Raw genomic sequence first — 27,498 nt, forward strand, 5'->3', positions numbered from 1 at the left:
TCTTTCTTGAGTGGTGAAGCCATGTGAGGTCTGAAACAAGTGTAGCTGAGACCTTCCATAAGTCCACCTATGGCTATACATGGCCTGTGCTGGAGTTCAGCTGACATCCTTTGGTGCAAATGTAGTTTCATATACCAAAGAAAAGTTGAGAAACACCAAAATGACATCAGATGGAGAATCAAAGGTGGGAACATGTTAAGGAGAGAGTGCAGAATACTGAAATAAAGGAGTAGACTGAGGAAGTAAGGAACAACGTAGAGTTACTGCTGGCAGAGTGTACTGTGGGGCAGACTGCCCCCGTGTTGCTGCATGAGCATTTAACTTGCAATTTAATTTTTAAGCTGCTTACTTGTAGGCTATAACATAGGCCTTGCAGACAAACTGTGTCAGTGCATGAATCCCCTTGGAAGAGGGAAGTCTGCCACCTCATTTGCACCAGCAGACTAACCCAGAGCTGGGAGAAGCACTGAGCAGTGACCCCACAGTTCACCTTGAGGAGCCAGGCTTCGTCCAGGAACAAATCTGGAGTTGGAGAGAGAGCTCTCCTCTTGCAGACCTCACCCCCAGCAAGTACTATCATTTAAACAGATCTTTTATAGCTAAACACAGCACCAGTTTGCAATAAGACTGAAGTGGAAAGCTAGATCAAAACCAACCCTCTTCCACAAAAAATAAAAATCATTATCCCCAAGAATTGCACAAGCTTAGATGAATATGTTATTTGATTGTTAAAAAGTAAAAGGTCATCAATCATTGCAGTAATAATTACTATTTTTAATTTTATCTTGAAATAAGCACTGATCAATACCAGAAGAAGTAATTGCTCTAGAGAAGTGTGGTTTTGGCGTGCATCGCCTGGTTTTCTTTACAGTTTGAAGGCAGTTGGTATCTCAGTGGCTATGGTCTGGTTTCAATAGCCATGTCACAAATACCTCCAATTCAAATTCATCTTTAGCAAGTTAAAACACTGTATCTGACTATCCTGAAAGTACATGGAGAACAGGGAGCATATGTGGACCTGGGACATATTTTGGCAAGCTTTGCTATTGCTCTTCAGCTGGTTTTGTAGTCCTCTGCATACAGAAAATGTTTAGAGCAGCTAAACCACAGTGGTGCCACTTTTGGAAAGCTGATGATGAGCACTCAGAGAGGTACAGCCACCAAGACGTTGCGTGTTGACAGTTAATGCAAAGGTGAGCACTTCGGCCAAGGACAACCGTGGCCCCTTGAATCCCCTCCATTTCAGCAAGGAGAGGCCACCCGAGTGCTGGCAAATGAAGAGAGCTCCCTTGGGGGAGTGCACTGCAGTCTTGTGTATGTCCATGTTATCTTGCAAATATTGCTACAGTCCAACTCATATTAGACCCTTATTTGCATGTGTTTCTTGATTCTTGCACTACAGCAGCAATTTTCTTCAGTCTGTTAGTCTTTGCCTCAAGACAAAAGCATTAGCACACTGAAACCAACCCTCCCTCTTCCTCTCCCTCATTTCAGGGAGCTGGTCCCAGTCTTGCCCACAGTATTCCCACAAAAAAGAAGTGCCTTCCAGTTGTACTCTCTTCAATTCATGCTCTCAGAGTGCTTTGCAAAGGACTAATTGTCTCACCCTGCCTTTGTGGTACAAAGCCAACTGCCCTGTTCCAGTCCAGAAAGCGGTCAAGAGACAGCAAGGCGGTGCAGCAATTCAGGGAAGGAAGCAAAGGCAGAGACACTTTCGGACCAGCGATGCAAAGTGCTCCCAGCTGGTTTGCCTTACCACTGCTGAGGAAGTGCAGGGTCAGTCTACATACCTTGGGAACACAGTAACCACCCCATACCAGCTGAGAAAGGGCAACAGTAGCAGCTCAGTATGAAAGATTCCCACAATACTTTGTAATCACAGGTATTGTTTCATCCATCCTTAAAATGCAGTTCCCTACCTTGGGAGAACAGGATTTGGGCATTCAGTGGGCTTAAGCATCACCCTTTTATATTTGGCTACTGAGCTAGCTGGTTAGAACAAGATACTAGCTCTAGGTTGGCACTAATGCAAGGAATAGGATTGCAATGCTTGAACAGGATAACGTGGATGCAGTTTTCAGTAAGCTAATGGAGGTGCTGCTGCCCTTACTGTGAGAACAAGAAGAAAAACCATCTATTGTGTTGCTAGATAAAAAAACTCCTGCTTAAAAACTCCAGTTACTTGCTGTTAACTATAGTTCATCCGTAGCAACAGCATTTTACTGTAGCAGTTCAATAAATATTTCTCACTGACGATTGTCCTGCTTTCCTGCAGTCAAAACTCATATTAAGCCATTAAAGCATCTGACCAAAGTGAAAAGCAAAAGAAAATCCAACTCGCCACGGAGGCTGCAGATTCAGGGGAGGGAAATTCCTCCTGCACTCTGCCAGGATGGCTCGCCAGACTCCCCGGGAGGTATGTGCTATAGGACTCATCTGCTTGTGCCATGTGGGTTTCATCTCCCAGTGGGTGATTATACCTGACTACTAGCAAAGCAGGGGTGTTCCTCTGACCGGGGCCAAGGGAGATCCTCTCAGAGATAAGGATGTGGTGACTAATTAGCCAAGCAAAAGCCCGCAAGATGGAGCTCAGCTCAAAAAAAGCATCAAAAACCCCTGCCTGTCAGAGCCAGGGAAGACAGGAGAAAGGAGAGAAATGGAAAGCTTTCAAATGAATCCCACACTCCTGATGTCAGACCGCAGCATGAGCAAGATGTTATTAGCAAGAACAAACACAAATAAGAAAGTACAAGGAAAAAGTATGTACAAAGTAATAATTAAACTATTGCACAGCTCAAAAAAACCCCCCAATCAAAGAAAGCTCCCTTCCCATCCATTCACAGAAATGGGAAACTTGGATTTGAGGTTTTTAATACACAGAAAACTTCAACATGAGTGGCTTTTTTATTATTTATTAAGGCTGTTACCTCAAATGTCCTGTAGCTTTCAGCTTCCTGCTTGGGGAGCCCAGTCCAAGGCTTGGCTCTTCCAGTAGCTATTTCTGTGTCATTTTTTATTCTCCTCTATTGCTTCTGAGGTTAATTTATGTTCACTGATGTCAGGGGTTTTTTTTTGGGGGGTCAGTAAGTCCATGGAACTGATTTATGTCATCACCCATAGAGCAGCTTTGCAAGATTGCTGATGTTAAGTGACAATGGACACAAGCTGGAACCAGGAGGGTCAGGCTGGGTGCAAGGAGGAACTTTCCCCATGAGGACAGCCAGGAAGGTACCCGGCTGCTGGTGGGGCTGGCCAGGTGCCATCTCTGGAGGCTTTTGAGACCTGAGTGGCCAAAGCCCTGAGCAACCATGGGCTGATTTTGCTTGGAGCAGGAGCTTGGGCTAGAGACCTCCTGAAGCCCCTTCCAATCCTAGTGCACTTGTCCTCAGCCCGCTCCCCAGCAAGTCTGGCAGTGCCATGGGGCTGAGCCCCGCCACGCAGTCCTCTTGATTCAGCAGCAAGTTTTGCCAACACCACCAGTTCCTTGGCTGCCTTCTCACTGGTGGGGCTCTGCTTGGTGAGGTGCCTGTGCTCCAGTGCTAAAATATATCTAAACTGGGCAGCTGCCTCTGAGGAGAGAGGACCCACTCCTGCCTCAAAAGAAAGGCAGAGTGGCATGAGAAGTGGTAATGGATGCTGAACCAAAGCCACAGTGTGGCTGTTGGAGCAAAGGAAAGAGCTGCATCCTGCTCCACAGGTTGAAGAAGGTTCCTCCCCCAGGAGCCTTGACCCTCATAAGGTGACATCTCACCTTCCTGAAGCAGTTTCCCTGTGTCCCCAGCTGAATGTGCTGCCCATCAGGCTGGGGACCACCATTCGCTCATCCTCCCGGGTCAGCCAATAACTACAGGCATTGCAGAGAGGCAATGGCTTCAAAAGCAGAGACCCATTCCCAGCCTCAGGTTTAGGACACTGGGCAGGGTGGTGGGAGATCTGCAGGGTCTGATGTCCATGCCAGCATCAGGGCAGGGAGGGTGTCTCCCCCCAGGGGAGGTGAACCTCAAGTGAGTGGAAGGACACAACCCAGCAAACGTGGCTCCACAGCACTCCCTGGATGTGAGCCCACGGCCAGGGGAGCAGGGAGAGCAGCCGGCATATCCCACCCTGGTTTGACCACTGAGCTGCTGCGTGTCCTGGCTCTAAGTACTGCAGCAGCTGTGGCAGCAGTCTCAGAAAGGGTGGGCTAAACGAAGAGACCTTAAAAGATATCTTCTCCTTGGTGGCTCAGAAGAGGAAAGATGCAGAAACACTTGCACAGAAAACAGACTAAAAAGGGCGTGTGGGCAAGGGCTGTGCTGTGCCTGAGCGGCGGGCATGGCTAGATGGCAGCAACAGCTCGTGTTAGGGTCTCGCTTCACCCGCTCCCTCCTTAATCCCAAAACTGAGGGTCGGTGTTTGCTGCCACCTGCTTCTCAGCAATCCAGACCTTCAGCTCTGGGACCTTCCCAAGGCTATGGTTACTGCCTGCACACTTCATTTTTTGGCAGAGAGAGAAAATTGTCTTTATTACTAGCAAATAAATTGACCTGTGCTGAGGTGAGCCAAGAGGAAATGGTGCTTGCAGGGAAAATGTAACTCCTTAAATCGTTGGCTTCTGAGTTGGGGGGAAGATGGCAGGAAGGGAGGAGGCCAGAGCAGACAGCACCAGTGTACTCTGACCAGGATGCATCCCTCCAGATGGGTTGCCAGCAGCCTCAGGCATCCTTCTGCTTGATGCCACCAAGTCCAGGCGTTTGCAGGACACAGTGGAGACTCCCTGAGAGTCCCTGAGCAGCTGCTGAGAGATGAGGGCAGGCTGGTGAAGTGATGGTTCCCTAAAAATCTCTGCATGAGATAAGCCCCGCTGTCCCCAGCTCCCTGGACTCCTGCCCATGTCCCCTTCCCAGGGCCAGACCAGTGCCACATGGCCCAAGGAGGGCTGGAGCCAGATGCCTTACAGTGCTTATTGCACATGAAAAGCAGAGGTCACCCCATACCCAGGGCTGGACAGCTTAGTCTGGGTGTAAGCCGAGGCTTGGATGCACCCTGAGACATGCACTGGGAGAGGCCTCAAGTTTCTCCTGCTGTTGTCCCCTCCTGGAGAAGAAAACCATCCTGCTTGGGCAGATGATGCCAGTGGGGCTGCAGCGTGGCAGAGTACATCTCCACTGTCCTGACTTCCCTGTGCTGTCCCCAGTAATGCCCAGGTACAACCATGCAACCGTGCAACCATCCTCTGCCATCCCACCAGCCCCTCTGTGTCTCCTGAGAGCCTGTGTGTGTGTGTGTGGGCAGAAAGGGGAAAAAGAAAGACAAAGTGGAAAGGGACAAAAAACTACCCTGGTCAAGCTATTTATTACTCTGAGTTTTAAGTGCTGAATTGCTGGTGCCTAATGAGATTTTTTTCCTATCGAGCAATACCATGCAATAAAATATAATTTATCTTTGAGAGAGATGGATGCAGCTGAGCTGGAACCTGTCTTAAGACAAAAGACTATTGACGTCACACTCAGGAGTCCAACAGTAGATGTTTAGCATCATCTCCAGCCTTGGGCCAAAGGTACAAGCCTGGGACACAAATTACCAAGGCAGATTCGCTGACCTGTGTTAGCCGCAGGGTCAGGATGGGCTGATCAAAATGTTCCCTGCCAGCATTAAGCAGCTGTGGAGCTATTTGCCATTGGTCTGTGCGAGTACCGCTGATACTGTACGTGATTTAGCCAGGTACCAGCTGCCACATAACTAGCCTGAAAGTTTAAATTGTCAAGCGAGGAGCTAAGGGCACAGAAACACTGGCACACGGGCTTCACAGGGAGGACTGGCCATGCCTGAGCAGAAGATGGATGTTTTGGAGGCCACTGTAATTCCACATAATATGTGTGGTGCCTGGGGAACCCTTTTACCCAGCTCAGTAACATCCTAAACCCGAAGGCTCTCCAAAAGTTTATTCATGGTATAAGTCGAGCATTCAGCTGATATTTTCAAACCTCTACTCAAAGTGATCCAAATATCATGTTAGTTTGGACTCCGAAGTGTATGAATAATTAGAACTACTTTTTTTCTGAGTCCTGTTTTTTTTGTAGTTAATAATAGGTATCTTAACTAGCATTTTTACTGCCCAGTCATCAATATGAAGAAACACTTCTGCAGTATTTTGCACCATCTTCGATGATCCTGTACCCCAATCCTGTATCATTAGCAAACTTCCTTATCTCACTGTACCTATCCATCCGTCCATCCATCTACCCCTCCCTTGTCAGACCATTTAGGAATGTGTTACCTCTTCATTCCTGCAGAGACTGTGAGCAGATTCATCAGGCAAGACTTCCACTTGTGAAAGCCCATTTTTGTCTCTTCCCTAATACATCACATTTATCCTAGGATCTGCAATGTCTGCACTTTGTTACAGTTTCCACCATTTTTTCTCTGGTTCTGATGTCAGGTTTACTGGTCTGGAGTTCCTCAGACCATGCCTTGGAGTCATTAAAAAAAATACTAATAATAATCTGGTATCATGTTTGCCAGAGGCTCATATAAATGAGCAGTTACCCTCTCATCCTTCTGCTCTTTGGGTGCACTCAGGTGGGTACCACCTGATCTGAGCAATTTGTTGCTGTTCGTTTCAGCAGGCTGTCATAAAACCTTTCCTGTGGCATTTCAGATGGCGACAGTTCCTCAGTCTGGGTTGCTGTCACCCACGGCTGTGTGGGGCTGCAGTTGCAGCTTTTGATTAAGGAAATGAACTGCTGAAGCTTTGCTTCTCACTGCCATGCTGGTGGCATAAATAGTAAAATATTACTATTCTGAGAAGAAAAAAAATGCTCGCTACTCTAAGATACAGGAATAAAGGTAAAAACCTGCCTGGGTCAAATGCATTCACTTCAGCTCTTCTTATCTGTATGAATCCTAAAGTCACAGCAGGTGGCTTTGGTCACTGGTTTCATCCAGCCCCATCTTACCCAGGTCCTTGCTGTGTGACTCCATTCTCTCTTCCAGACATGACAGGGGATGCCTGTGGGCTCCAACTCATTGTCAATCACTAATTAGTCATCCAAGACATCTGTCCAGCCTGGTAAGGCTGTGCTCAATTCTCTGAAGTACTAAAATCATCTCAATCCGCTTGGGTAGAGCTAGCGATGTGCCTTTGAGCTTTGCTTCCAGAGGCAATTCCACCATGTCATCCCCTGCATCTGGGTCTCAACACCTCCCAACATCACTATTTTTTACATTAAAAATTAATTTCCCCCTATTTTTAAGGAAAAGGCATGACCTGGAACCAAGCTGGAAGGTAAATCTCACCACTGTTCAATGACACAGGTGGTTATGTACCAGCAGTGGGGCACAGGCTCCTGTACCCTCCTGGGCTCATTTCCAGCTACCTTTTGATTTAGCACTGAAACTTCTGAGTTTTAGAGGGTGCTGGGCAATCCAGAAAAATGTACCCCCTGTGGCTGTCAGCTTCTGGTGCAGGTGAAGGCAGGATGTGGGCAGGGACCACCACAATCCCCTGGTAGCCTCCCAGGTGCCCCCTATGGCACTCAGAAAGCATTTTTCTGTATCGGTGCTGTGCACAACACAGGGATGTGCCCTTTTTTCCTCTTTGTGCCCTTTTCCTTCATACACCTACAGCAGAGGAACCAATTGATCCAAGGTTGGCAGTCCCTTCTCAAAAACCCTTTAGAAATTAAACCCATTTCCTAGAAGCACCTTCCTCTCATTTAAGGTGCTAATTTGTCCTTATTGCAATAAGGTGTGGAAATGACTGGTGTTTGAAAGGTGATTTAAATCACATTACTGAGGAGGGAATCAATTAGAAGTCTTGCTTTGGAAAAAGCCCCTAAGAGAGGGCTGTGCAGTTGATGGAGGTGAAGACTTTGAAATGACTGGTGCTCCAGGACAGAGGTGGGAATTGCTCATCCCAGGGGAGAACAAGGCAAACCCAGAGGCAGGACATTTATCTTCATCCTTAGGAAAGTGTTTGTAAGTAGTATAAAGTAATGCAGCAAGGAACCATGCTGCCCGTGCCATCAGCTCCATGCTGGTGGCAGGTGGACACAAGAAAGTCTCCTTGTTTAGTGAGTGTAAATCCTACACGGCTGATCTACCATCGCATCCACAGGCTACATTTCAGGCTCAGCCTCCCACTGCTGGTCCCCTCCTCTTCCTCCTGCCCACTTGCCCTTCCCTAGTTTCTAAATGCTGTTGCTGAATTTTGTGCTTGGTTAAAGAAAGCTTATGGGAAGATCCTGAGTAAAGAGACACCATTTGGCATTACCAGTCACTGCACTGCACCCCGTATTTACATGCCTTGGCAGCTTTGTCCAGGATGGGATATTCTCCGTCCCTGTCCCCACACACCTCCCTGGCACAGATGGCCATGCTGCAAGCATGCTCCTGCTGCTTCCTCCCTGCCAGAGCCTGCCTGTGTGCACCATGCTGGACATGCATGGTGGCAATTTGAAAATAAATGCCCAGTATAGCTGTGCACACACACACACACACACAGACTAGGTGATATGACTCAGCAGCACATTCAGGTACATGGAGCTGCTGCACCCCTGGCTTCCCATTGACAAGCACCTGGCCACAGCCGGTAAGGTGTGGTGTAAACCCAAACTGTACCATGAACCAGCAGCTCCCAGGAGGGTGGCTTGTCTTCTCCTCCTGCCAAAGTCCCTTCTCCTCTCCCTGGATAGCGTGAGAAATGCTCCCCTCCCACATTAAACCTGCCCAAGCCCCTGACATGGAGAAGCCTGAGCTGATGCTGACCTTGGTTGGCCTCTAAGACAGAAGAGATGCTGATTCCCAAACTGCCAAGGAAATAGCTGGGAGACTGCTAGCTGATATGTGCCAAAATTACACCAGCTAAGGACCTAACGAGTTAGATGTGAGGAGCTGATGAGCCTGTCAGTGCAGCTTCCAGTGCCCGAGGGCACTTGGGACAGGGGTTCTTTCATATGGCTGGATGCAGACAGTAGCTCTGGGAAAATATAATTTATAACATCATGGCCAAGCTTCCTTGGCTGTTGTCAGAACATGTTGGGGTTTTTTGCTGCTGAATCCTGAAGTTATTTGGGAAAGTCCAACTGGGTCTGCTAGGCCTCTTCTTCCTCCAGACTTGGGACAGGTCTCTCTGCTCCATTTCCCTGGCTACCCAGTCCAGGTGAGATCTGGTGACCATGTATTCAAGTAGCATCTGTGCCTGGCATGCCAGTCCAGCAAGGAATCTGCATTGAGCTCATTACCTGCTGAGGTCCATGGCCATTTCTTGTTTCCCTGGGCCACTGGCACACCCAATTGCAGGGGGCTTCATGTCCAGGCAATGAGGAAACAGCCCCTCATGTGACCTCCACAGTGGCTGAGGGGCAGGGAAGAACTGCTCTTCATCCCATGCAGAACAACTACTTCCCTTGTCTTGCTTATTACAGCAGCCAGTGTACCACTTCCCTCTAAGGCTCATCCTTGCCTGAAGCCAGCATGGAGCAGAGGAAAGGCATCCATCCCAAAGGTGAGCTCTGGCCCAGCAGCATGGCTTACCCTCCCACTCCACTCAGTCACTGTCTGTAGTATCACAAGTCCTTCTCAATTCCTTTATCCCCCAGCCTGTATTGATACTGGGGGTTGCCCTGACACACCTGCAGGACCTTGCACATTGTGGTGCAGAACCTCATGAGGTTCACATGGGCCCACTTCTCGAGCTTGTCCAGGTCCCTCTGGATGGCATCCTGTCCCTCAGACGTGTCAACTGCACCATTCAGCTTGGTGTCATCTGCAAACTTGCTGAAGGTGCACTTGATCCCACTGTCTGTGTCAGCTCCTGTGCCCATGCTCACGCTTTCACCCCTGGTGACAGCAGCTCTTCAGCCACACCGTGGCGAAGCACATTAGCAAGTGCACATAGATTAGAAGAGGTGATCTTGTACAGAAAAGGTTTCCAAGAGATGTGGCAGTTCATGCCACTCAAAATGATGATTGCTGATGATTGGATAATTCTGAAATTGCCACATGGTCTACAGGAAACCCAGGAGCAGATGATCTTCCTGGCAAGACATGTGGCTGTCACTGGTGCCTCCTGCTTGCAGGCAGGTTCAGCTGCGAGGAGGCTTGCTGAGATTTGTGGCACACCCAAACCAAGCAAGCATGGGCTGGTGGGGGAATTACCATCAATTGGTGCTGGCTCAAGCGTGAAAAGGAAGTTTAAGAACACAAGCCAAATAAGAGCACTGAAACTTGTAGCCAGGTGGAAGCAGCATACAAAGGCAGCTGGCACAGAAGAAACTAAAACCAGAAAAATGGTGTTGAAAACGCAAGAAACAGCACAAACCTTGGTGGCTAGTGGAGGAATGGTCTAACATCAGCTTTGAAAATCAGCTACCAGAACATGGAAATTCATTATAATTGTCTTTAACAGTTCCCTTCATCCCTTTCCCTGTATTCTGGGTGGTGTCAAAACCTCCCAAAAATGCAGGGCAGTGCAAAGCACAATTGCCCTGAGAGTAACTGCTAGATGATTACTGTAACAGAACAGAGAAATAGAAGGCTTTGGTCCCCTCTGTTGCCACCTCCCCAGACCATCCCACACACGGTCACACACATGTTGCCTGGCATGGACTTTTTGGCCCATTCAAGCATCCTGCCCAGCATGGGTGCTGTGAACTGCACACAGAAGGTTAACGGGGGCTGCAAAGTCATCCAAAATGAAAAGTGAGGGCTTCAAGCAAGTTGCCTTGCTTTGAGAGGAGAAAATATTTAAACTCCTGGCTCCTTTTTGAGTGTTGCCATAGCAACTGAGGTGGCCCTGGCCTCTGCTGCCTGGAGACCATCACCTGGGTACCATGCTGTGGGCACAGAAGAGGCCACATGGAGGTGCAGCCAGTGTGGCAAGCATCCCCCCCTTCACAGGCATTATGGGAAAGCATTACACTCACGGGGGAAAAAAAAACAAAAAACAACCATTTTTTTCTGTTCTTTACCTAGTTTCCAGCAGTGCTGGCTGAGCAGACCTGGAGTTGATGAATTAAATTGATTGAGCAGTCCTGCAGATTTCACCAACGTGGCCCATGATGGCTTGGTCCAGCAGACTTCTGGATCCTCATGGGAGAGCTGGGGCCCCACAGAGGCCAGCCCTGGAAGACCTGCTATACCGGACAGCTGTCACTGGGTCCCACGGGGGACAGCGGGCTGGTGGTGGCATGCCTGAAGGGCAGCTGATAGCACTGTTAGCTCAGTGAGACGTGGCTATGAAATCTCCTGACAAGTATCTCAGAAGGGTTCAACAGCTGTTTTTAAGCTAGCTTAAGCCACTCCTGCTTAAAAACTAAGTTCTTATGTACAGTTATCTTTAGCCCATAGGACTCCCCAGGTGGGGCATGGTGGTGGCTACCAAAGCCAGTTTCCCCAAAAACTACGTTTCCTCAGCATGGCCAGGGTGCCTGGCAGCAGCAGCTCGCTGGGCGCAAAAGTTGGTGAGACGGAGGATGACACAGTGTGGGGCAAACCCTGGCACCTGCAACTCATTTCTGGAGCATCAATACTGTCCCCAGCATGCGTGCAGCCTTGCTTCTTGGTGTCACCATATGCATGCGGTGCTGCTACCTGTGTCCTTCAGCAGGCATCAAACCTGCTTGTTACAAGCCCCTCAAGTATTAATAATTCAGAAGGAATTATTAAGTACAGGAATAACCACAGCTGTGCAACACTAACATCTAAATTAGCTGACTTTATTTTCTTTTCTCCGAGGAAAGTGTGTGCAGTGTTTGTGTTTTGTTCCTGGCTATTAGTGGCATATTCAGGCACAGTCGTTGCGCTCACCTTTCCCCAAGGAACCAGCTGCCAGTATTACGCCTGCTGCCCACAGCACCCGCTCAGCAGTAGAATCAATGATTGGCTGTGAAAAGGGTCCAGGAAAGTATTGAAAAAAGAATAAAGAGGAAAACCACACAGCTTCAGCAGCAACCTGGCTCTCGGCTGAGAGGTCCAGCCATCACCGCAGCCCCAGGAGCAGGACATTTGCCCCCACCTGCTGGGCCTGGCAGAAGGAGGAAGGGTCTCTTCTCCCACCACTGCTTTGCCACTGCACCTTTGCAATAAGGGTGGCGGGGAAGTGGTGGTCCCGCATGGATCCCTCTGGGGGAGCTGGAGGCAGGCAGCCTGCTGCTCCTGCTGGCTGCAGCAAGCAGCGACTCCCGGCATCCCCAGGAGGACAATGCTCCTCAGCTCCATGCTGTGATGCTCAGCACATAGCCTTTCCCTTGGCTGCTCCCAAAACACTTTTAAAAACACTCACGAAGACATTTTGCCCCTGGAGAAACATCCCAAATGGAAGATGAATCCCAGCTTCTGGCACAGGATTATCTATACCAGTTCTGTGTTTCTCCATAAGATGGGACGGGCCAATAGCCTAATTATATGGGTTAGCTGGCACTCTTCTCTGAGTCTGGGCACCTCAGCATTTCTCCAAACCACCCTGTGATTTCTCTTACTGGATTCTTCTCCAGCTTTATTCACACATTTGTTTTAAGACCTTGGTGAGGAGCACCCCAGCCCTTCTCTGCAGACCCCCACCACGAGCTCCTATGGCCACAGTGCAGTGAGCGTGGGATGTCTGTAGTCACCACCACAGTGAAGATGCAGGAGAAAAGTTCTCAGAAGCAACATAGGGTCCCGCAGTGGTGGAAAGGACCAAACCCTGGGGAGGCTGCCTGCCAGATACCTCCTTTGGACTTGACCACTGAGGTGTGCTCAGCACAGCACTGGCTACAACCCAAACCCCACGTGGTAGGAAGAGTGTGTTTCTTCTTGTACGTACCCATGCTGGAAACACCAGCTAGACATGGCAGTTCGCATTTTCCTTCTGTGCAAACAAGTCAAGGAATGCATCAGAGGTGCTTTAGTATGTAGAAGAAATACATTGCTGTTCTTGCCCGTGAGGACAGGCTGAACCGTGCATGGCCACAGGGCCGGGACTCTAGACTCACAGAACCACACAATCATTTAGGTTGGAAGAGACCTTTAAAATCACCAAGTCCACCTGTTAACCTAACACTGCCAAGTCTACCACTAAACCACGTCGCTAAGTGCCATGTCTACACGTCTTTTAAATACCTCCAGGGATGGTGACTCAACCACTTCCCTGAGCAGCCTGTTCCAATACCTGATAATGCTTTTGTTGTTTTTTCTAATATCCCATCTAAACCTCCTCTGGCTTGACTTGAGGCCATTTCCTCTCATCACTTGCTACTTGGGAAAAGAGACTAACACCCACCTCCCTACAATCTCCTTTCAGGTAGTTGTAGAGAGCAATGTTTCTCCTTAGCCTCCTTTTCTCCAGACTTTTCTGGAGGAAGTCTGGATTCAACACTGGCTGAATCTTAACCCACATTGGGCTTTCGGGATATTACTTTCTTCACTTTGAAAAAGTGAAAAAGTTATTTCACTTTGCTGAAGAGCAAAATGCAAATAGCAACTGGAAAGATGCCTGTGTCCCAACCTGGGAAAGACAATTCAAGTTTTCACCATGAGTGTCTTTGACAGGATGGGACTCTTAGGCAGCACCTGTCCCCAGTCCTGCTCTCTTCTGCAGTGCAACCCCATCCCCATCGCCAGGGAAGAGCAGGCATAGCCAGCATCACCGGGGAGAAACACGCTCCCTTGCTTACACCTCATTACCTGCAGAATGGCCTGGGTGACAGGAGCAGGAATGCAGAGGCAAACTTCATCCAGGATGTAATTTATCATATTTGCTATAATATATCTGGGACCAGCTTGGACTTGTGTGCCCTGTCTTCTGCACCGACTTCCATATTGCTGCATGTCAGATGCAGTTAAGGCAAAGGAAGCTACCAAGATCCTAGGCAAAAGAGTGCAAGTAAAAAAATGCTGGGGTAGGGACTCAGGAGCACAGCTGTGAAATGGCAGTGCCCAGAGTTTTAGTGATGCAGATCCTGGTGCCAGGTACGGGGTAGAGAAGACACCAAAGATGTACTGAGAGCTGTAAGCCCTATAGGCAGGGAGGGTTTGGGGGAGCTGAGGATGACCCAGCATGCACCAAATACCAAAGTGTGGGAATGTGCATGGAGAGAAGCAAGGAGGGGACCTTGTTCTCAACTTCAGGTGAGAGATGATTCCTTCTAGTGACAGCCCAACCAGTACAGGGTTTATTCGGGATAAATTGCTCCTCCATCAGGAAGAGCCAGCCTGCTGCAAGCCTGTTAAAATAACCTGCACAACTAGTGGTGATGGGCTTAGCCCTGTGTCTCTGAAGACACCAGGCAACCACTGCGACAGCTCCTCGCCTCCTTCTTCTGTGTGACATGGCCATCAGCCTGGAAATAACCCAACCCTCTGGTGATGCACTGGTTGCCTTTTAACCACAGTGACCATGTTCAGAAGCATGTCGGGGTCCAAACCATCACACTTGGTACAGATAGGCAACAGGTAAGGTCTGCTTGCAAGCACACTGCTCCCAGTGATGCAGGCACATCTCCAAAGCTTCTACACTGAGAGATACTCTGCTCTCCTCCCGCCTTTTCCTTCTTTTCAGTGAAGCATCTCTCATCCCAAAAGAGGTAACAGCAATTATCAGGTTCATCAGCAATATATCTGCTATCACACAGCTCGAGGATCTCAAAATGCCAGTCTGCCCACTGGACCATTAAAGTTGATGGCTGTTCCTAACCTTTAAATATGAATAGATGGTGCCCTGCATAATGGATCAGGGACTATCCATGGAGACCATCTGCCTGGTGGCTGCAGAAATGCTCACGTTGTTCTTCGCATAAGTTTATTACTGAGAGGCTAATGCTAAAATTATGTTGCAAAGGGCTTTATTTAAAAACAAAGGGCCAATGCAAACCTGGTGACAGAGAAACACAAAACCAAATCCAAACACCTCCACCACCCAGGCTGGAGTTAGGCTGAAACCAGACAGGCATTAACTTAATTTGAAAGGCAATGACATAATTCTGAATTAGCTTAACAGGACCTGCAATTCATACAGAAAAGCCTGAATTTATGTAGTAATTAGCCAGAGCTTTCAGAGTGCTAAATATCTCTGTGGTGAGAAAATAATTACATAGCTTATTAAAGCGAGGTAAAAATGGACCCACTGATGGGGTTTTTTTGTGCTAAACTCCACTTTCACTATGTTAGACTCAGTATTTTATTGAACATACACTTCACCAAAACACCAAAATCACTTAACAAGTTGAAGTTTTCTATTAATCACTTGGACATCATTTCACAAGTGATTAACCTCCCTACACACCAGTCCCTCCCCAAAAGACACCTCCAGAGCCCAGTGAGCAGTAAAGCTCTGTGAGATTTTCATTGATTTCTCCATTGGTTTTGAACTCTGCCTGGATCAACTCTCAAATGACACACCCTGAAGGACAGGCCTGGAAATTGCTCTCTCCTCCTAGTCCTCGTTACCAGCCAGGGAAGCAGACACTTCCTCAGAGGAACTCTTCAAAGCACAGCCAAGATGTTCAAAGTTACCCAGTGACTGCAGATGCACAACTTCAGCCTCTGAAGCAGGTCTCATTTTCTTAAGAGAGCTGTTTGGCAGCAGCAGATAAAGCCATTTTCAGTACTTAGCTGGCCTGTAATCAAAAGGTTCCCTGTATCAGAAGCCACCTTTGAAAAGCTCAGCCTGGTTGGGCTTCAGAGCATCTCCCCGGTCCCCCTAGGATGCTGTGCGTGACCACCTTTCCTGGGCATCTTCCTCATTTGCTTTTCAAAAGGCAAGCTGGGAGCGCCTTGCTTGCATATCTGTGCCAACCCCGGTCTGAAACGGAGCCAATCCACCCTGCCCTTAAAAGCTGGGAAAGCAGTGGGGACAACCTTTAAAAAAAAAAAAAATCTAACCTGGGACTGGAAAGTTTAAAGAGGCAAAGAGAAAGGCAGAAGAAATTGGACCAAACCAAGCAGGACACAATCCCAGTGTCTGCACAGGGCTGTTCAGGGGCTTGTCAGCCCACAGCAGGCAGCAAACTCCATCATGGATACCCTGGCACATTTCAGAGCAAAAATTATAAAGTCAAAGAAATGGGAATTTTTTGACCACTAAAATTCAGACGCTTCCATTTTGTTTCTGCAAAAACAAGGTTAAAAAGAGCTTTTGTAAGGAGATATTTTTTCTTTTCAAATGAGAAGAGTTTGGGCTTTGCTAAACAGCTACTTAAACCTGCTATTCACTACAGACAGAAGTGGAAACCAGAAGGGGAGAAATGTCAGGAAAAGGTGAAAGAGGTGACAGAAGTCCCACTGGCAAGAGCAGATGAACGATGACAGAAGAACTGCTGCATTTATGAATGTTACATCAAAACAGTTTTTACATCCTTGCTACCTAAGAAAAGGATATTGTGCAATGCTTGACTAAAAATATGCCTGACTCATTCTAATATTGCACGGACAAGATTCAAATGCTGCGGTCCCTCTCAGAGGCACCATCCCACAGACAAGACAATAAAGCCCACAGTCGCTGATCTGCATCTAAACAACCGCTAGCCGTTAGTGTAAGAACATCTGCAGTATCTTTAACACCACAGCATCTTCTGGCAGCCAGACAGCCAGCATGAACACAAATAGGCTGGAGACAGACTATAAGTAACCATAGAATTACTTTTTTTTTCCTCAGTAGTTTGCTTTTTTTGCTGGGCTCGCCCAGGGAAAGCGGTCCGGCTTCTGATTAACCTCCCTTTCAAGGTTGCACTCATCAGCAGGTGTTGAGGTTGAAAGGACTGTTGGTTCAATAGCTCAAATTTGAATTTCTAGAGAAAAAAATGAACACACTTTTCTGCTTGGCAGCACTGACATGAGTCTGTACTGTAGACCAAGTCTGACCTAATAACACATTTCCATTTGGATATTATAACTATCTTTTTTTTTTAATATTAAAGTATTAACACCTAACCACTACTAGGACATTCTACACAGCAAAAATCCTTTAATTACATGCTTAACATTAACCTTGGGCCAAATAATTTGTTGATACTTTATTCTAGAGAGAGCACAGGCTTAAGCAGCTACCTGCAGACCTGATGAACATGGGAAAAACTGCTTTCCACACTACCAGTGTCAAACATTATTCCAATAGCATGCACCTGGTACCTGACAGGATCAAGATACTTTTATTTTGTGAATCATGGTCACAACAGCCCAGTCAGCAGAGCTGGCAGCTTTCCTTTCATTGTCTTGAGCTGCTCCACATCCAGGAAGAACTGAGCTGTCATCTTCCTGAGGTCTTCACCAAGGAATTGCCTTCACCCAGCACCCAGCTGGGAGGGAGCAGGAACCCACAGGCACCCACAGGGACTAATACTGCTGCATTCACCCAGCCACAACAGCAGGCTCCCAAAAAAGGTACGTACTTACAAGGCAAAGTGTGTTGGACAAGATGGGGACATTTCAGGCAGGGAGCTAGCCTCGTCCTTCCCCAAACACGCGATGCTAGGAACTTGTTGCATGGGTTAGACCAAGACAGGCAGTGACAAGAAAATTAGTCTTTTATTTCAATTAATATTTCTTGGCATTAGGCAGATATTAAATAACACTGGAATGCACAAGACTATTAACATATTGACAGCAAAAGGGAGGAGGTGTAGCCAAGTTGAGAACAGCAGTGCGAGTCACGTCACCTCGGGGCATTCAAAAGCCATTTAATGCAGCAACCACCAGAAAGTAGGACTCCACTGAGAAATACAAAATGAGGATGAACTCCTTTCAGATCCTTTGTTAATACAGTAATGTTGGAATGACTGACAGTAAAAATGAACAAATACTTGCATTCAGGAATTAAACAGAGTGAAATATCCACAAACTGCTAGTCATGCATTTCTTCTGGAACAGCAATTTGCTAATGCATAAATATCACAAAAAAACAATCTCCAAGATTTGAATAAATCACAGACAACTAGAAGAAACAAAGCTCAAATTCTATTTTATGCCTTAAATAGATGACCTAAATATTTAAAATTTTACTTCACCATATATATATAATTTATATATATATTAAAAGAAAGTAAAGACCATTAGATAAGTGCAAGCAATTTTCCTCAAAAAGAAAATTGGAACCATGCCCAGGAAAGCTGCTTTTTTTTTTTTTCCTTTTTTTTTTTTTTTAACTTTCTACTCCATTCAGTCCACTTTTTTTTTTTTTACATAGTAATTTCTGAAGCAAAATAAATTATCTACCATCTGCTATGTTGGGTAAAAGTCCTACCTAGCATCTTCTTGGGAACTATTAGAACATCACCTTTCTTATGGACTAAGTGAAGTGGTATCTCACCAGCGATTTGAACTCTTTTGTAGCTGCATGTAAACATACCTTTCGATTAAAGTTTAAAATGTGTAGAGTGAATCATAACGTTACTGGAAAGCAGAAACGGAGCTGCCAAAGGAGAGCTGCACTGGTGTTAGTGAGGGGAGCGAGGGCTGGTTCGCTCGGACACACACACGCACAATCTGGCAATGGGATCTTATCCGCAAAGTGTGGAGGGATGGTTGAGAAGGCATCCGTTTGCGAGCAAAGCTTGAAGGACACAAGCCGAGATTCTCTGTGCACAGTCCACTTTAATCAGAATTGACTTGCGCTACTGGGGTCACACTGTAACAACCGCACAATGGAGGGATCGCTCTTGGCACCTTTGATGAACTCTTCCAGCGACAGTTTACCTGAAAGGGAGGAAAACCAAAATGGAAATAGTTTTTAAGAAGTCAGTTGTTGCCACCACTATTGCTGTAGCTTAAAAAAAACCAACCCCTCCTCACCAAAGCAACATATGTATATTTAATCTATCACAAAGGCATCGAAGGGAATTTAGTACAATGCACAGCAGCCAAATCCTACTCAAGCCCTTAAGCCCTGATACATTTTTCTTCTGCAAAACAATCTAGCATAATAATTGTTATTTTTTCTTTAGAAAGACAGCACCAAATATAAAAGCATACCCAGACTATACAAATTACATGACACATGAACACAAGGTACAGTACCTGAACACGTGTACGCTTTGAAAATGATGCTTATATTACTACATTTTAAACATAAATATCCCAAATCTTGACACTTTGCCCCCTTGTTTGCTGTGATGTGTAGGGCTGAGCAGTGATGACTTCTCCTGTGCCTACAAGGTCAGTTTGGACAGGGCTCTGAGCAACCTCATCTAGTTGAAGATGTCCCTGCCCATGGCAGGGGGGTTGGACTGGATGACCTTTAAAGGTCCCTTCCAACCCAAACTATTCTACTATTCTGTGATTCTACAAGCCACTTGCTGTGCTCTGCTGGGTGTACAGGAACAGGACTGGTTTCATGGGGCAGCAAGAAAAGTCAGCCTTTGGGGAGCGACCTATTGCTACGTGTCACTCCTGAGCATTTCTGGTTTATACATCTTTGGTTTAGGCCAGAGGCACTGACTTGGGCGGACGCTGTGGGTCTGAAAAGGTGATCTCTGGAGGAGCGACCATGAGGAGCAACTGCCCCAGCATTCCCTGGCTCCAACAGTCCCATGGCACAGCACGGTTCAGTACAGCAAGGATAAAAGATCCCATCTGGTCTCCCAGACCTCATCCTGGGGAGACCCAGCCTCCTGGCAGGTTTTCCTGAGCTCAGGACCAATCCCCTGCACAAATGCCATCAGGAACCTGTGAGCAGCCTCTGCCTTGCCTGCTACCACCAGTGCTCTCCTGCTCCAGCACTCTGAACCATGGCAGAAATAAGCTGTAGCAATATTAATGGAACAGTTTTCCCTATGAACCAGGGACAACAAAGCATTTGCTGTGTCCCTGACCCTGTGTCCGGTGATCTCCCATCTACCTTGTGCTCCCAGCATGACCCACTCCTACCCTCACACAACACCCCAGGGCCACCCTTACTCAACCCAAACTGCTTCACTTGAGACAGGCAGGACCCACACATGAACACCTGGCAGCTGCCTGCTGCGAATTTGGCCATGTGCCCCCAAGGTGAGGGAGGTACAAGCTCATCCAGCCGGTTTTCACCAGTCCGAGGATGCTCCCAGTCTGCCTTGGGCGGCCAGTACCCAAATCGGGTCCAACAGGGAGCAACAAGTAAACTTTCCTCTTGAAGAAACTACAGAAGCTCAAAAACCTGTGGCATACTTCTGTCATAATTTCTGGCTTTTAAGCTAATGTTCCCAAACCAAGTGTTTTCTTAAGTGTTTTCTTCCATCTGAGGATACTCATAACTACCAGGACATTTATTAGTTTTCCCCTCTCCTTGTAATACTTAAAAGCAAAGCACAAATCAAAATCTATTTGCAGTGTCCAAGAGTCAAATGGGGAATAAGAAACATTTCCAGCCACCAAGAGCACACATGCTTCCCGTGCGCAGACTTTATCGCTTGGCACTGCATGGCTTGCAGGGCTGGTATTTTACTGGAAATAAGATGACTTTATTTCAGCAACAAAGCACAACAGATGGAGGATGTATATAGCAGGTTCTGTGACTGCTACTCTGTCGCACATCTGCATGTGCTGTTATTTTCCACAGAACAAAAATACTTTAATCATGTTATTTTAGGGCCTTCCACATGTGAAGTCAGGGATGAAGTGCTAGTTTTGAAGAAGTCAAAGATAAAATACTCAAGGACTTCATCGAGGCCAGGAATTTGCCCCTGGGGCTGCAGCAGCAGATGCCAAAACACAGCCATAAAATTCTGTTAAATAAAAACCTTTCTATACATAAGATCATATTTTTCCAGGTCTCCATATCTTAGCGCTAGAACCAAATCTTTGCTCCTGCTGAGCACATCAGTAGGATACAGCTCCTCATTTTGACGTGAGCAGGTGCCACCTTGGCTGCTGCCGGGGTAATTCCCAGGGAAAGCTCCACCTCCACTGGAATGCAAGGAAACACGTTGGCAGGCTGATGGGCAGAGGAAATTGCTTATTTTTGCCTGTGTTTTCTGAGCCTAAGGAAATGAGCTAGCTCAGGTGGAGGGGTCATGACGGGTATGCTGTCAGATAATTTATCAAGTGGCTCCATAACTGGCTTGGGAGCTGTTACATCCCCCCGACGTGCACACTGCAACAGAGTGAACACTGCAGAACCCTGTGTGACCATGCGTATACATACACATGCCATAAACATGCACAGAAAATATTATGGACCTGGGGGAATTTTTGCCTTCAGGTATCCAAGCACATCCCCAGCCTGCATTATTGATGACAAGCCCAGAAGCACAACCCCTATCAAAGGTAACACAGGAGCAAAACTTTGTGCCTAGGTCGTGCTATACCCAGAGAAAATAGCCCAAAGACACTGGACTCAGGGGAGTTTCAGAGAAGCCTTTGCAGAAGGGGAATTACCCAAAAGACATCGAGGAAGGACCGCTCCCCTCCCATCCCTTTGTCCTTCCAGGAGGAAAAGTCCCCCGCTGCCTACTTACTCATCCTATTTGTTATGGCCCAGAGATGCCCACTGAGGCCAGGCACAGACCAGAGGCACTGGTGGAGACATCCCTGCTCTCTACCCCGCCCCACAAATACCATCATCTGCTTCAACCAATGCTGGACTAGAAAACCTGTATTTCTAGAGCCTGTGAAGGGGTGCTGATGGAGATCCTACCATCGTTGTTTGTGTCCATCTGTCTGAAAATCTTGTCTGTTCGCTTCTCGGGAGTGGATTCATCTTCCGGCATTTTCATTACTGATGAAACCATTTTGTAGATTGCCTGAGTAATAATATAAAAAATAAAAATAGATATAGGAAAAACACAACCCAAACAATAAAGCATCAGGACTGAGAAAAAGAAATTTAAGCCTGTAGCAATAAAAAAAGGCAGCTGACCCTGGCAGGCAGCTGTGGGACTTTATAAACCAAAACAAATAGGAAATTCTGACTGCAGCATATTTTATTTTTCTTTCCTGTATTCATTCGCACTTCAAAAGGAGCTCCCGCATTGCTGGGTCAGTTTAACTGAAAGTCAGGATCTAGATTAATGTATGAGCAGGACTGAGCTAAAATACAGGAGGCACTGGTGTGTAATTCTCTTTTCTGCAGCTGGGCTAAGGCATTGCCTCTTCAGCTGGTTCTCAGCATACACTCAGTTACATGTATGCATGTGGGGTGTTGCATAGACTCCAGGTGAATATGGAGGTATAGGAATAGGTGTTGTTTTTCTCTGTGGATGGGTAAGGAAATGCATTTTCAGACTTACAAGAATGTGAATAAAGACGAGACCTCTTTAGGACATCTGCAGTCCTGGCCCTCCTCCTAAATTATCCCTGCTCATCCACAAGGACCAACCACCGGGACACTAGCTGGATGCATTATGTGCTTCCCAGTGCACTGTAGACACATCCCAGCTGCAGAGCAGATGGCAAGCAGCCCGCTGTCGAGGCTGAGCTCTGGCCAGCATGTGGGGCAAGGGCACAAGGGGCTCTGGCCCACACGACCCCCCAGTGCAGCCCACGGGCGACACTCCCCAGTCTTCAGGAGACAAAATCATACTACAGCCGTTCATTCGGAGCTCACACTGACTCAGATTTGAAGTTTCAAAGTATTAATTTTGAGATTAATGAGCTCAATAAAATTGGCATTTGAGGGTTTTTGATCCCACCAATGCCCCATTAAGAAATCTCCAGGGACAGCTGCAAGATTTTGGCTGCAGACCAGTCACACAGCGCCCTGTTCGTCTCTTGGTCTCTTTCCTCATTTACACCTCGCAGGCCCCACCATGGCCCCCAGTGTTGTTTTGGGGACCACAGGCTCAGGAGCTTCCCCAGGCAGGAGAGACCCAGCTCAGCACATCTCTCATCTCCAGTTCCAGCTGTCTCAGGGTGAAGAGGTTACAACAACATGAATAAAACAGAGACAACACCTCACCTGCACTATTTCTAGCATTTCCCCACGGCTGATGTACCCGTTGCCATCCAGGTCATACATACTAAACGCCCACTTCAGCTTCTGTTCCAGCTTGCCCCGAGAGGTGACGCTCAGGGCGATGATGAATTCCCTAAAGTCAATCGTCCCATCACCATTGGTGTCGAAGGTGCGGAAGACATGCTCCGCAAACTTCGATGCATCGCCATAGGGGAAAAAATTTGCGTATATTTTTTTGAACTCCTCCACAGTCAAATGGCCCGTTGGGCAATCTTTTAGGAAGCCCTTGTACCACTCCTGCAGCTCATGGTCTGTGAACTCAGTGTTCTCGCGCAGGTCCTGGAGCACCTCAGGGCGCAGCTTGCTGTTCTGCTTCCCCATCCTCTTCTGGGTCCGGGTTCAGCAGCTGCAAATCAAGAGAGCACCCGTCTGAGATCCAGCCCCACCTGGTGGAGAGGGCCAGGTGCAGGCAGAGCCTGGGAAATGTAGACCCTGCCCAGGGCAAGGGGAAAAGAGGAGAAAAAGGGTGCTATAAATCACTAGGAAAATATCTCATTTCATCTGGCCTCTTTTCCTCTCCTCTAGGCTTTCTCAGTTAGTAGTGTGCCATGGAAGGACAAGGGAACACAGTCTGGGAGGGACTGTTAGAGCAGTATTAATCCTTATTATCATCAATACTTATTATTTGGGAAATAATAATCCTCATTATTTTACTTCTCTGCTACAATCCCACTCCTCTATCATATGGCTTGTAATGCCCAGGTCTGGATCCCAACTCTCGATCCACTCCAACAGGCTGATCTGTGCTGACTGAGTGGGAAGGGAGAGCAGTGGTGATGAAAAATCCATCTGTTCAAAAGTGAAAGTAAGCAGGGATGAAGTGAGGGGCAGGAAGGGCAGGTGGCTCTGTGCCAATCACATTCACATTGCCCAGATGGTCTTTGAAATCCCCTGGCTTATGCAGCATCTTCTCCCTTCTCCCATGACAGCAGCACTGGCACAAGGGACTTCATCCTTTCCAGCAGATCTCAACCCTCTGCCTCCCTGGACAAGCAGAGAAAAGGGCTTTTTAAAGCAAAATGTTTGGCAACGCAACTCCTTCCAGGTTTACTGGGGTTTATACTTTTATATAAGCTTATTCAGTAAGTTCAATATTCCCCAAAGTGGGCAAAAGGGCATTTCAACCTCAGGATTTTGTCAGCATTTCCGGAAGGGGCTGGGTTTGTTCCCTCCTTTGACAGTGCCCGTGATGTGCGGGTGACTGCTCAGGTGAGACTGCCCAGCAACAGGAAAGCTCCTTCAGCAAAATGAAAGATGGTCAATCTGCACTTAGAAAACAACAGGAAAAAAAGATACCATGATGTATTTTTGGCTTTTGTCCCTCTCAGCCTTTCATAGCTTCCCAGCAATACCAAACCAAGCTGCCAAGCAAGAGGTTGAGCTGCACCTTCTTCCCCAGACTCAAGAAATTTAGTCACAAGCTTTGCACAAAGTCACATCCAAACCCCTGTGACTGATCCAGCATAAATGACATTTCTCTGCACAGCCTGTTATGTGTCCGTTAAGCTCACTCACAGCTGGTGCAGAAGGCAGGTTAGCAACAGGCCAGCCCTGCGTGGCTACTCAGAAACTTCAAGAGCTGAGCAACAAAGCGTGCAGAGATGGGGAAAAATATAACAAGGGCTAAGTAATTCCCAGAGAGTAAAAATCCCAGGCATGCATAAGAACCTTAAAAAAAATGTTAAAGGTCAGCAAAAAATAAGTTGCTCTACAGCAGAGAGATTTGCAACAGCTGACTTTAAGCTCATTTTATTTGTATTCCACTTAGTCTCTGTGTCACCTCAGCAATGTAAAAAATCCACATCCTGCTCTGTGGCTTAATACTCAGACAAAAAACAGCCAGCTGCTCATTAGTTCAATGCACTGGGCTTAACAGAAAACTGTGTTACCATTAGCACTTCTGTTTTCTAGAAAAGCTGCCAATATTTCAGCTCCAAAGCTTTATTTTTGTCCATTATATCGCAGAGTTTTCTCCGGGGCCCTGACATACCTCTGCTTGCTTCCAACACGCAGGGATGCTACAGCTCTTGGTCTTTGCCAGCATCATCCCTACGAGAGCACTGGGCTGCCCTCCAGTTAAACCTCTAACTCCCAGCTGCTCCTGCTGCCTTTCCATCTTTCAATCTTCCCTGCTCCAGATATTCATCCTTGCAGTACTGAGGGCAGAGAACACAATATTCTACTCTGCTGCAGTCAATTTGCAGAAAACAGTGGCTTGGAGCAAATAACGGATCAAGTATGGTCCTTTTTTTTAAGAGCAGAAATTGTAACACTATGTTTCTGTCCTTGGGCGAGGATGTGTCTTCAGGTTCCATCCTTCAGTGAACCCCTTCACTTCATGATGCCTGGGTGCTTTGTAAGAGCTATGGTCCCAGTCCAAAAGCAGTCCCTGCCTCGCCAGCTGCTGTCCTGGACTTCCCTGGGAGAGGGGCAGGAGGAGCAGCAGAGCCCGCTTAATGCAGGAGCTGGACTTTAAGCAGCAATAGCCTCAGCTTTAATCATGCACACGGTTAAGGGACTTTAAAACTTTCAACTGGTAGTTAAAAGAGGTTTGAAAAGGTTTAATGCCATTTCTCCCTGTGTCTCTACCTTTATTATTCCTGTTCACTTAAAAATAGAGGCCCCTAAACAACAGAGAGGTAAGATGTTGCTTTCATTTAATAGATTTCACTACTTCTACTAGCGGCAAGATGTATCCCGTTGATGCATGCTCGTTTACTATCAGCTTCAAAAGCTTTATACTCAAGTAGTCTTTGCATTCAATAAATTACAGATTATTTCAACCCTTCCGCCTCTTTTACATTGTTTTGTATCAGAAAAGTAATGTGCAATGCTCTGAACACAACCCTTTTTTGTTTATGAGCTTTCTGAAAGGCTTCATAATGTGTTCAACCCAAACGTAACCCTGCAGTTGTTGTAACCAATTTGTTACGAATAATTAAATAACAAACATTAACACTAATTTATTAAAGCCCATCTAAAAAAACCAGCTTCAGTGTGAATTGTGTTGCAGGTAGCTTCTCCAAAATGAAAGGCCTAAATATCTCATTAATCATGACAGCAACCCCTGCTGCTGGCATCCAACCAACATTTCATTCGATTGATATAAAATGCTTTCATCAAATCACTTTCCAGAGGCTCGGCGGCTGATTTAGCCACAAGACCACTTGGAGGATGACTGCTAATGGAAATCACAGGGAGTGGGTCTAGGATGCTCAGGTCAGTCTTGTGATTAGGGCTGTGGGGTGTTTTTTTCAACAAGCCTGTACCAGCCAAATCACTTGCTGCAGTGGGTGTAGAAGGCGAGGAAGGAGAGACATCCTTGCACCCAATGTTGCCCCGGGCAGTCAGCAGAGACCTAACTCCAGCACAGCCTGCCTGTCTCACATTTCCCATCACACCAGGGTGAAATCCAGGGAGGCAGTGCCACATACATTGCAGAGAGGTCTGTCCCTGCTTAGCTTGACAAGCAAAAGCCCTCAGAGCATCCGGCACTATCATGGCAGTAACAAAAATAATCACAGGAATGCCCTTGAGGTGATCAGACAAGGAAAAGCTTGGAAGTATAACTGCAGACCAGTAGACTTCACAAGTATATCACTGCTCATGAAATCAATGCTCAGTCATGTAAGGCACAAACCAGGGGAAATGCAGATGCACTTTTGTTCCAGTTTCACAGCAAAATTTTTGTTAAAATTATGCAGTGTCGCTGCCTGCCTGCAGTAAGTTACATTCAGCCAGGCTAGAAACTGAGAGGCCAGATATCTCCTACCTGAATATATCCTCTGTTCTAGACTCACCAAAAATAAGCAGTAATCTCACAGCAAAAGCCTATCAATGAGAAAAAAGGTCTTTTACTGAGGCCAAGACCCACACCAACTATGCAGCACTACGGCGAGTAACTGTAGCTAACTCTGAAACAGCCGAAGGAGCAATGCTGTGTTTTAACCAATAGATGGACTGGTTGTCAACATCCACGCACTGAAGTATTTGAAATACTTGTAAAAGGTCATGTACTTTTACATGAACTCTCCATCAACCAGCAGTTACTGCGGGTAGAAGTGTTCTCTGATCACGTAACCCAGAAAGCCGGAGATCAACCAGGCTTTTTCACTGCAAACCTTCTGAAGGCAGAACCCCTTTGAACTGAACTCCTGATGGGATTCTCTCAGTGCATCAGTTATAGCTGCAAAAAGAGGAATGACTCCTTAGAGATGCACTTCATTGTTCAAACCCCCTTGGATACTGACCTAGTGTTAATAAAAAGAGGAAGATTGATGAAAATGCTTGTCTGTAGGACAGAGAAAGACAGTTCACAGAGAAATAGAATAAATACTCTTTATATTATCTGAGCTATCTGCTTTGCACGGGGAAATCTAGACCATTTGTCTTGCAGTGCTCACTTATGAAACAGAACAAGCGTGTCTGAGATCTGTTACGGTCCTCAAGCTGTATGTACCACAGTGTCCCTGTGTAGGAGCCCAAAGCAAATGAACAGCATAAGCAGCAAATACTGCTCTAAGTTAGTCTGAATTGCAAGAACCATTCCCATATGGGTGGAATATTTTTTTATTAAAACACCTAAAGCATCAGATCCATCACTGATGCCTTCTGCC

The 27,498-nt window shown here is 46.9% G+C and overlaps 1 protein-coding gene across 2 annotated transcripts in view; it reads right to left on the bottom strand.

Annotated features, from left to right (window-relative positions):
* Positions 1-17,465: 17,465 nt before the first annotated feature.
* HPCAL1 (hippocalcin like 1) overlaps positions 17,466-27,498 on the bottom strand; it is a 66,181-nt gene continuing 56,148 nt past the window's right edge. For both annotated transcript variants that reach the window (XM_074861568.1, XM_074861569.1), the window contains exons 3-5: positions 22,826-23,228; positions 21,566-21,671; positions 17,466-18,651 (exon numbers count right to left, since the gene is read on the bottom strand). In XM_074861568.1, coding sequence (XP_074717669.1) covers positions 18,554-18,651; positions 21,566-21,671; positions 22,826-23,203 — 582 coding nt within the window. In that variant the 5' untranslated portion in view covers positions 23,204-23,228 and the 3' untranslated portion in view covers positions 17,466-18,553. The remainder of the gene's footprint in view (positions 18,652-21,565; positions 21,672-22,825; positions 23,229-27,498) is intronic.

The sequence above is a fragment of the Strix uralensis genome, chromosome 3 (assembly GCF_047716275.1).
Source record: "Strix uralensis isolate ZFMK-TIS-50842 chromosome 3, bStrUra1, whole genome shotgun sequence".
Lineage (NCBI taxonomy): Eukaryota > Metazoa > Chordata > Aves > Strigiformes > Strigidae > Strix > Strix uralensis.